At 43.7% G+C, this 11,090-nt stretch overlaps 2 protein-coding genes across 15 annotated transcripts in view; one reads left to right on the top strand and one right to left on the bottom strand.

Annotated features, from left to right (window-relative positions):
* The window catches only part of AKR1E2 (aldo-keto reductase family 1 member E2), a 31,932-nt gene extending 29,752 nt beyond the window's left edge, over positions 1-2,180 (bottom strand). For 7 of the 14 annotated variants that reach the window (XR_016039169.1, XM_088844001.1, XM_088843996.1 and 4 more), the window contains exon 1: positions 340-1,970. The gene's annotated coding sequence lies outside the window, so the exon portion shown is untranslated. The other 7 variants (XM_088843998.1, XM_088843994.1, XM_088843992.1 and 4 more) reach the window with 6 other exon arrangements.
* A 67-nt stretch (positions 2,181-2,247) lies between these two features.
* Positions 2,248-2,937, top strand: LOC129559611 (malignant T-cell-amplified sequence 1-like). The gene has a single exon (XM_055431541.2). It carries the CDS (start codon positions 2,248-2,250, stop codon positions 2,791-2,793), a length of 546 nt encoding a protein of 181 aa, XP_055287516.1. The 3' UTR covers positions 2,794-2,937.
* Positions 2,938-11,090: the final 8,153 nt, after the last annotated feature.

Raw genomic sequence — 11,090 nt, 5'->3', positions numbered from 1 at the left:
AGAATCCCTGAATATTAGCAATACCCACCTCTCTTTCTCTTTTTATATATATTCCTTAGGGTCTGGAATGAAGGAAAGTTACATGGCTCAAAATGGCCTGGAGTTAAAACTCCCCTCCAGGTCCTCCCCACCATTCTATGAAAACAAAGAACTCACCCGAGGGAAAAAAAAAAATGGACACTAAGGTTGATGACGCCCAGCTCCCAGCCTTTCCCAGCCTCTGGCCAATCTCCAGAATTCCTTGCTCCAGCCATTTAAGAGATAAGTCGTCCAAACAACCTTGGAGAACAGGGCCCCTTAAGACAGTAGCTTTCCACATATATGCCTATGTATACTTACTCTTTTCTTGGGTTAGTGCCGCCGCCGCCGCCAAGTCACCTCAGTCGTGTCCGACTCTGCGACCACATAGACAGCAGCCGACCAGGCTCCCCCATCCATGCGATCCTCCAGACAAGAGCACTGGAGTGGATTGCCATTGCCTTCTCCGTGGGTTAGTGCAGCAGCTCACTAATCTTGACTGCTGCCTCTTCTTGCCTCATTAAAGGTGATCTGTTCCTGTAAAGTGCCAGTGTCCTTTTTCCGAACTTCGCCATCTCTAACTCTCTTACCCTACAACCACACCACCTGACCTGCCTCTTGAGAAATCTGTATGCAGGTCAGGAAGCAAAAGTTAGAACTGGACATGGAACAACAGACTGGTTCCAAGTAGTAAGAGGAGTACGTCAAGACTGTGTATTATTACCCTGCTTATTTAACTTATATACAGAGTACATAATGAGAAACACTGGGCTGGATGCAGCATATGCTGGAATCAAGATTGCCAGGAGAAGTATCAATAACCTCAGATATGCAGATGACACCACCCTTATGGCAGAAGAAGAACTAAAGAGCCCCTTGATGAAAGTGAAAGAGGAGAGTGAAAAAGTTGGCGTAAAGCTCAACATTCAGAAAACTAAGATCATGGCATCTGGTCCCATCACTCAATGGCAGATAGATGGGGAGACAATGGAAACAGTGGCAGACTTTATTTTGGGGGCTCCAATATCACAGCAGATGGTGACTGCCGCCATGAAATTAAAAGATGCTTACTCCTTAGATAGAAAGTTATGACCGACCTAGACAGCATATGAAAAAGTAGAGGCATTATTTTGCCAACAAAAGTCGGTCTAGACAAAGCTATGGTTTTTCCAGTAGTCATGTATGGACGTGAGAGTTAGGCTATAAAGAAAGCTGAGTGCTGAAGAATTGATGCTTTTGAACTGTGGTGTTGGAGAAGACTCTTGAGAGTCCCTTGGACTGCAAGGAGATCCAACCAGTCCCTTCTAAATGAGATCAGTCCTGAGTGTTCACTGGAAGGACTGATGCTGAAGCTGAAACTCCAATACTTTGGCCACCTGATGCAAAGAGCTGACTCACTGGAAAAGACCCTGATGCTGGGAAAGATCGAAGGCAGGATTAGAAGGGGACGACAGACGATGAGACGGTTGGATGGCATCACCGACTGGACAGACTTGAGTTTGAGTAAACTCCGGGAGTTGGTGATGGACGGGAGGCCTGGCGTGCTGTAGTCCACGGGGTCGCAAAGAGTTGGACGCGACTGAGCGACTGAACTGAAGTGAACTGGAAAAGGACCGAAATCCTTACTGTAACATTCGCATTACTCCTGGGCGCAGAGCTCCTTCTCTCCGAATGAAGGTGGAGAGAACGGGGAAGGTGACGAACAGCAACTGTACACGAGTATTCTGGCCTGCGCTAAACGACATCGGCGAGCGTGAGAGACCGCGAAGAGGAGTAACCGCCAGAGCGCGACTCCTTGCCGCGACCGGGAGGGGCGGGAGGACTTACCGCTCCCGATTCCTCCGGTTTCCGGCCGGGTTAACTGGACGGAAATAGTTTCAGAAACGGAACACAGCCCCCGCCCACTTCGCAGCCCGCCCCACCTCTCTTCTTGCAGCAAGAATAACCGCCCTTCCTCCGTTCCCTCAAGTCCCGCCCTTTCACCTGCCCGGCTCCGGAGAAGAACCCACAGCCCCCAGAAAGCCCCCGAGCGCGCCGCCGTACCGGGCTGTGGAAGTAGACGTGCCGGAAGGTCGTAAAGCGCGCCTCTTCCGGTTAACGACAGCCGTGCCGAGCGTCCCCTCCCGCAGCCGCCCCCCGGTAAGCGTCTCCGCCGGAATCTTGGTAGTACAGTTTTCTCCCCGCTTCCCGGCCACGGTTTTCTTTGGTCGCCCTGTTTACCCCTGCATCATGTTCAAGAAATTTGATGAAAAAGAAAACGTGTCGAACTGTATCCAGTTGAAAACTTCCGTTATTAAGGGCATTAAGAACCAGTTGATGGAGCAGTTTCCCGGCATCGAACCGTGGCTGAACCAAATCATGCCAAAGAAGGATCCGGTCAAAATAGTGCGATGCCACGAGCACATAGAAATCCTCACGGTGAATGGGGAGCTGCTGTTCTTCAGGCAAAGGGAAGGGCCCTTCTATCCAACGCTGAGGCTGCTGCACAAGTATCCTTTCATTCTGCCCCGCCAGCAGGTGGACAAGGGAGCCATCAAGTTCGTGCTCAGCGGAGCCAACATCATGTGCCCAGGCCTGACCTCGCCGGGGGCCCGCCTCTTCCCCGCCGCAGTGGACACGGTGGTGGCGATCATGGCGGAGGGAAAGCAGCACGCCCTTTGCGTGGGCGTCATGAAGATGTCCGCGGACGAGATCGAGAAAGTCAACAAAGGAATCGGCATCGAGAACATCCATTACCTCAATGACGGGCTGTGGCACATGAAGACGTACAAGTGAGTCTGGGAGGACGCGCGCCTGGTGCCCGGCGGACCTCGTGCCCAGCTTGTGTCCGAGTGACGCCAGGGAGACGGCTCCTCAGTGCTTAAGACATTCAGCGGACACTAGAAAAGGAGAAAGGCCAAGTAAAAGTTTTGGAACGAACCCCTCTGTCTGTGTGTGTGTCATTTGTCTGTGTGCCTGTGAGTGTGTTTGTGTCACGGCGGTTGTCAGTTTAGATTTCCTGTCTTGGTCTAAGCGGGTATTCGTTGGAACAGGCTCATTATTTCCCTCAGAAAAGTAGATTTCAGAGTCAAGAGCGTGCACTTGTTTGACAGACCCTAGTGAGTGAAAAGGTAGGGGAAGTAAGTGGCGAGGGACTTCCCTGGTGGTCCAGGGATTAAGACTGCCGCTTCCACTGCAGGGGGCTCAGATTCCATCCCTGGTAGGGGAAGCTAAGAACATGCCCCGAGGCCAAAAAAACTGATTGGAGAGAGGCCCAAAACAACTCTGTTCATACGACTGCTTTAAGGGGTGAATACTAGAAACAAAATCCGGTACAAAGTAAACTTCAGGCTTTATTGGTTGTCCACCCAACAAACATTATTCCTGCTTTTTCATTCTTGGTGGCGGAAATGTGGGTCGATCCCTTGTCTACAGGAGTCTGGAAAATGGTCATTAGTCTAGGCCTATCATGGTGGGTGGTCTATTTCCCTGTGAGATGGACTCACTTGTGGGCGGGCATGGGGCCTAAGGCTAAACAGGATCTTATATTTAGGAAAAAGAGGGTCCTTCCTCCCCTGGTTTTGAGTCATTTACAGCTGGGTGTGTGACCTGGGTTAGGAGGGGCGACTGAAAAAAAAAATGCTTGGGGAGAAACTCTCCCTATGTTGAATGGCGAATGATTTTGTTCTTGCTAAACACACACACATACGCACCCTTGATAATAGTCTGAAGGTGATTATGTTGAAAATAGAAAATAATAGTGCCTTTGTTGATTTATGAACTGATGATTAATCAACTATGCAGACTCTATGTTGAGACTTCTTAAGGGATGTGACTAAATTCTGTGAAATGAAAAAATTTTTCTTGTAGATTACTTTATTTTTACCTAAGTTTTCTGAAATTTAAATCTATAAGGAGCTCAATTTTTATAGGGTGGCTTCATAGACCCCCAACTGAAAAATATTTTAAGTGGGGATAAAATAGGTCAGCTGAAAAATTCATTGGTTTTCTTCATATGAGCAGTTTCAGTGAAATTCACATGAATGCTAGGTAAATTGCAGTAGATTTAGGGGTGAAAGGGGAAGAGTAGGTTAAGATGTGGGAGTCCACACTTAATGTTATTACTTAGAGAATTTGGGGAATTGAAAGGTGGGTGAAAGAAGGTTGTAGTCAAGATACTCTGTTTTGGAGCTTATTTGCTGTTGTTATTTTAATTGTGTTTATTTTATTTCTTTTTCTTGTGGCATGTTTGTTAGTGGGCTATCTGAGCATATTTGTATGCTGAGGGGAGAGATTCACTGAGAGAGGAATGCTTGGTGGGGATGTAGTCAGTGGAATAGGAGAGCAGGAAGGAGTGGCCCCAGAAGCAGGGGTGGAGGATGGCCTCTGTCCTCAGAGATCTGCACATTCGGGTTGTCTCCTTTCACCATAGGCTTGTCACAGAACAGCTCTTAAACACTCCTCTTCAAAACACTGTTTTTCTCCTCAAAGGAGGAGGAGAGCTTTTGCCCCTATTAATTCTCTAACCCTGTCAGCAACATTAACTCTGGTCACTGGTGGATCACTGTGGAGGGTCTGTAAACTCATGATGATCCTCTGGAGCATTCATGCCTCCGATGAACATCAATGGAGACAGTCAAGCCAGCAACCTCACAGTTTTTTTTAACATACTCTGACGATCTCCACCAAACGCTGAACACAGACTTTCTGGATCTGCTCTAAGCTGCCTTCTTTGAGGTCTCTTCAATTCCCCGCTACCTCATCTGATCCTATTGGATGCTCTTGATATCCTTTTGAACAACTCAGGATGGAAAGCCTGAATACACTTTGGAAATCAGATGGAGGTCTAGAATTCTATGAACTTCATGAAATTTTTTGAAAAATCGGTGTGTGTGTGTATGTGCGTAGATAACTGTGCTTGGGAAAGTATTGTCTACATCGATCATGTTTTAAGGTGATCTGTGAGCCTAAAGGGTATTGTGAGTGATCAGAAGAGGATCCCCTCTACTTCCTTTCTGCTACTGCCAGGGCCTCGTTCAATGATAGGGATGCTGGATAATGATATACAAATTATAGTCACATCCTAACACCAGAATCTACCCACCCCAGTGCTCTGTAACCCAGAACAGTTCAACAAACATTACTGGGTATTACTTTAGGTTCAGACACTGGGCTAGGAGTAAGGGAATGAAATAGAAATATAATATTACTTTAGCTGTTTTCCAGAAGCTTGGCCTTGTTCGGGAGGCAAACTTAGATAATTTCACTTTCCTATGTTTGTATATGTATTTAACCTTCCCTGGTGGCTCAGAGGTAAAGAATCTGCCTGCAATGCAGGGGACACAGTTTCAATCCCTGGGTTAGGAAGATCCCCTGGAGAAGGAAATGGCAACCCACTTCAGTATTCTTGCCTGAAAAATTCCATGGACAGAGGAGCCTGGCAGGCTAACAGTCCACAGGGTTGCAAGGGTCAGGCATGACTTAGAGACTAAACCATCGCCACTATCTAAACTAATATGGTAAATACCTGAATTACCTATGATGAAACAGCTGAGTGAATGAGGGAAAATTGTCTCTCCCTAGAGAATCAAAGCGGAGAAGGCAACGGCACCCCACTCCAGTACTTTTGCCTGGAAAATCTCAGGGATGGGGGAGCCTGGTGGGCTGCCGTCTATGGGGTAGCATAGAGTCAGACACGACTGAAGCGACTTAGCAGCAGCAGCAGCAGAGAATCAAAGAAGGTTTCTGGATGAGAGGATATGTGTGAGTGGGGATAGAGAAAATGCTTAAGACTGTCTTCATAGTAAGTATGGTAAAAAGTTATAGTAAAAGCTATGTTGTGAGCAATGCAGTTGAGTCACAGAAGCACAAGCAGTCTGGCTTCTGTAGGCCATGATTTTCACCTTAGGAAAAGATGAGAGGAAATGATGCTGGAGGCTTTGGGTAGAGATCCACTTTTTATGTGCTGGGAAGAATTTATATACTCAGCAATTTGAATGGGTCTTTAAAAGACTGCTAAGAAAGAGTGCGGAGAAGGCAATGGCAACCCACTCCAGTACTCTTGCCTGGAAAATCGCATGGATGGAGGAGCCTGGTAGGCTGCAGTCCATGGGGTCGCTAAGAGTTGGACACGACTGAGCGACTTCACTTCCACTTTTCACTTTCACGCGTTGGAGAAGGAAATGGAAACCCACTTCAGTGTTCTTGCCTGGAGAATCCCAGGGACAGCGGTGCCTGGTGGGCTGCCATCTGTGGGGTCGCACAGAGTCAGACACGACTGAAACTATTTAGCAGCAGCAGCAGCAAGAAAGAGTGAGACGTGAACAATACTACATTTTGGGTAGATGATAAAGGTGAAAATGGTTCCGGGGGGCTGAGACTAGAAAAAGTAATATTGCAGTGTGGCAGATACTTCAGGCAAAAAATGATTTGGCACTGGTGAAAAGGATTTGAGCTATTCTTAAAATATTTGCAGAGGAAATTTTCCTAAGACATGAAAGGAACTGCAAGTCACTTGAGAAGAAATGGATAATAGTGTTATATCTATTAAAGTACATAATTGTTTGCAGTTAAGTTTTTTCAAACAGGATCTTCACTGGTGGTCCGTCCAGTGGTTAAGACTCTAGGCTTGCTCTGCAGAGGGCGCTGGTTCCATCCCTGGTGGGGAGCAAAGATCCCACATGCCCCACAGTGTGGCCAAAAAAAAAAATTCTTCTGGATCCAGAGAGTTTCAGTAGTGAGTTCTACCAAACATTTCAGGAAGAAATAATTTAAAATGTACATAATTTCTTCTACAATAAAGAGGTTTGGGAGACAACTTCCAACTCATTTTATGAGTCCAGCAGTACCAAAAAATCCAAAGACAGGAAACCTCCCCATGAAACTATGGACCAACATCCTTCTCTCAGTTCAGTTCAGTTGCTCAGTCGTGTCTGACTTTGCGACCCTATGAACCGCAGTATGCCAGGCCTCCCTGTCCATCACCAATTCCTGGAGTCCACCCAAACCCATGTCCATCCAGTCGGTGATGCCATCCAGCCATCTCATCCTCTGTCGTCCCCTTCTCCTGCCCTCAATCTTTCCCAGCATCAGGATCTTTTCAAATGAGTCGGCTCTTCGCATCAGGTGGCCAAAAGATTGGAGTTTCAGCTTCAACATCAGTCCTTCCAATGAACACCCAGGAGTGATCTCCTTTAGGATGGACTGGTTGGATCTCCTTGCAGTCCAAGGGACTCTCAAGAGTCTTCTCCAACACCACAGTTCAAAAGCATCAATTCTTCGGCGCACAGCTTTCTTTATAGTCCAACTCTCACATCCATATATGACCACTGGAAAAACCATAGCCTTGACAACATCCTTCTGTATATAAAAGCAAATACTGTTTACAAAATGAGCAAACTGTGCCCAGAAATATGTAAAAACTGCAAAACATGGCATTTATTCAGGAAATGGAAGGCTGGTTAAATATTTGAAATCAGTGTAATGTATCATATTAATACATTAAAGAAGAAAACAAGGTCTTTCCACTAGATGCAGAAAAAAAAAATTTGACATAGTTCACTATTAATTCATTCACTAAAAGAAATCTTCCTTAACCTGATGAACTGGATCTATAAAATACCTGTTGCTCACATGTATTTGTTGGTGAAAGACTGAGTGCTTTTTCCCTAAAATCAGAAACAGGATAGAAATCTATATCAGTCATCTTAGATATGAAATAAAGGGAGACAAATAAAAGGCTTATATCCTGTGTAGATATTACACAGATATGTATATATATATATATGTCTATTCACAGACAATTCAGTAAAAAATCCAAAGGAATGAAGAAAATAAGCTGCTAGAACAGATTCGTGAGGTTAGCAAATCAGTATTTTAAAATCAATTGCATGTCTATAGGCTAGCAACGAACAATTGCTGAAGTTTAAAAATAAGCCATTTTCACTAGCACAAAATAACTCGAGATCCTTAAGTATCAATCTAACAGTATGTGCTTGATCTGTATGCCCAAGCCTCAAAACACGAATGAAACATTGAAAGGGCGCTTTCTTAAACACAGTGGTTTGATCTGTTCAGGAACAGGAAGGCTGAATAAGGTGATAACTCAATTTTCCCCAAGTTAATAAAGAGATTTAATGCAATTTGAATTAAAATCACACAGGTTTTTTCATAAGAACTGGCAAACTATTTCTAAAATTGTAATGGCAATTCAAAAGGACAGGACTGTTAGCCCAAACAATTTTGAAAAAGGAGAACAAAGTTGGAGAGCTCACATGTCCAGATGTTAAGGCTTCCTATGAATCTGCTGTAGATGGTGTGGTCTTAGCAAAAGGATAGGCTCATGAATCAAGGGAGCTGAGAAGTGTCCAGAAATGCACCTGCTAAATATTATTAGTTGATTTTCTACAAAGTTTCAGAGGTAATTCCATTGAGGAAGAATAGTCTTCTCAACAAATGCTACTAGGGACATCCATATGCAAAAATATTGAACTTTGGTCCTTACTTTGCAATGTATACAAAGTTAACTCAAAATGCATTGTAGACCTAAATGTTAAAGCATCAAATTTCTGGAAATAAACATAGGAGAAAAGCTTTGTGACCTTGTGAAAATTGCTCAGTCGTGTCTGACCCTTTACATGGGCTATAATCCTGCAAGGCTCCTCTGTCCATGGAATATTCCAGTCAAGAATACTGGAGTGGGTAGCCATTCCCTTGGTCAAGGGATCTTCCTGACTCAGGGATTGAACCCAGGTCTCCTGGGTTGCAGGAGTTTCTTTGCAGGAAATTGCAGGCAATTTCTTTACCATCTGAGTCACCAGGGAAGCCCTTGCGACCTCAAGTTTAGCAAAGATTTCTTAGATATAAAACCAAAAATCCTTTGCCTAAATGAAGAAATAGAATTAACCAAAATTAAAAACTGAGTTTGTAAAGACACTGTTAAGACAAGGAAAAGGCAAACCATATTCTCCCTATGGGTTTCTTATCAATGCATGTATTTAACAAAATGTGAGCATTCAGAATTCAATGGTGAAAGAGCAGAAGCAATAAAAAACCAGGCAAAAAGGTTTGAACAGACACTTCACCAAATTAGATAATATGAATAGCACATAAGCACGTGAAAAGATGCTCACCATCTTTAATCATTAGAGAAATTCAAATTAAACCACAGTGAGATCCACTACATTTGAACAACAGAAAATGCCAGCTGTATAAGTGTTGACAGAAATACTGAGCAAACAAAACTCTCATCCACTGCTGCTGGGAACACAAGTGGTGCAGCCAGCCGTGGAAAGATACGTTAACAGTGTCTGTAGTTGTAATCCCCCAAACTTGAAACACATAAAGGAACGTTCTTACCATTGTCATACACTTACCCATTCTCAATCTTCATTTGACTAGGAAAATTTTTTTAACAACAAACATATTACAAATAATGATCAATACAGGTTTTGAATATTACATTTCAGATCCTAAAGATTAATGATAATAAGCATGTTGGCACATTTTTTCACCTCTGTGCACTTTCTCATTCTTTTGAAGATCGAGTCTGCGTTAATCCCAGGACCACAGTTCTTCAGTTCATCCTCACATGATAAACTCCAGGAAAACTTTAAAACACGTATAAAAAGCATGATTACAGTTCTTGTGTGCTCTTTCAGCAGAGCCAAATTCAGGGTATAATTATTTTCTTTAAAAATTCAGTTGACTCAACATATTTTCAAAGGAGGAAATTCCAAGGCTTTGAAAAGCACATCTGTGTTACAGAGGAAACATTTTCTAAGCAGGAAAAGTCTTTCTGACTCTGCAAACATCACAGTTTCAATCCCATGTTTTGGGGTTATCTCTGTTGAAAGACTTTCTCCTTCAGTCCAAATGATGTAAGAAGGGAGGCAAACAAGTCATGGTCATGTCAGAAGCTCAGCCAAACAAACGTGGAAACTGATGTGATATTAAATGGCTTTCCTCTGGCAAAATAATGCTTTTTAAAGTAAGCCCTGCATTTCTGGTGTGTTGAAGATTCGCACTGACAATGACCAAGGCTTTCAGAGCAATGAAGTAAGCAGATCCTCCACAGACACACCGACTATTGGTAATTATGTCTCTATTCTTTTGAGGTCAAATGACAGTCAATCCTTTTAAATTTGTATTTATCTGCACATCTCAGTAAAAAATCTATGATGATGAAAAAAGAATAACAACATGAGTGACCATCAAGAGCATTATGCTAAGTGAGACACAGTCTTAAAACTGTTGCAGATTCTCAGGCCAAAGAGAACTGTGATCTGTTTGCTGTGTTTATCAATTATGCTGTCTTTTTTTGTTGTTTTTCCTTTCTGATGAATCTTCCAAGTTGTACCAGGTGTCAATGAAATATTAGTCACAACCTCAAAGTAGAGAGTTATTTCATTTGGTGGGAATGTTTAGGACCCCGAGCCGGGGAAACAGCATCTCAGTAGCTCTGAGAAAACTGCTCCAAGGAGGCAGGAGGGGGAGTCGAGCTGTATATAAGTTTGCAACAAAGGGAGCAGTCAGTTTGAACATTAAAGATCAGATATCAAGTTAAGGAACTTAGTGTTCTAGGTATGGGAAGATGCCAGCCTTTGGACTCACTGAATCTATTCCTTTCATTGCACCTCAGCTATCTGGACCCAAATTCTGTTTCCTTGTTCACCTTAAGGAGTGGCAGATGTGGCAGATGGCTGATTTGTGCATTCCCCCAGCTCCTCAACAGTCACTGTGGGGGCTGGAGGCATCTTCTGGATCCCACTTTGGTGAGCCCTCATTCACATTTTAAGGCCAGAAATCCCTGTCGGCTATGACATTTCTTGTTTATTGATATGTCAGGAGATATTTTCATTCCACATAGGACACTTTTGAGAAGCTGCAGGAAGGTTTTCAGTATCACTTTTAATTACAGGTCAAGTACCACTTCAGGAATGTGGTTTGAAAATGAGCCCTTAACTGAGTGATGCCATCATTCTGGTGATGCACCAAAGAGGCTTTGGTTTATCACTTTGGTAACAATTCAGATAACGTACTCTTACTCACAATTAAAGGATGCTATTTCAGACTAGCTATTTGTAGATGGATGC

The sequence above is a fragment of the Moschus berezovskii genome, chromosome 15 (genome assembly GCF_049115385.1).
Source record: "Moschus berezovskii isolate FMDL1 chromosome 15, NW_MosBer_1.0, whole genome shotgun sequence".
Lineage (NCBI taxonomy): Eukaryota > Metazoa > Chordata > Mammalia > Artiodactyla > Moschidae > Moschus > Moschus berezovskii.
This window is presented reverse-complemented; position numbering and strand designations above follow the sequence as displayed.

Excerpts from the sequence above, each read along its gene's own strand:
- LOC129559611 (XM_055431541.2), top strand. The coding sequence starts at position 2,248 with ATGTTCAAGAAATTTGATGAAAAAGAAAACGTGTCGAACTGTATCCAG.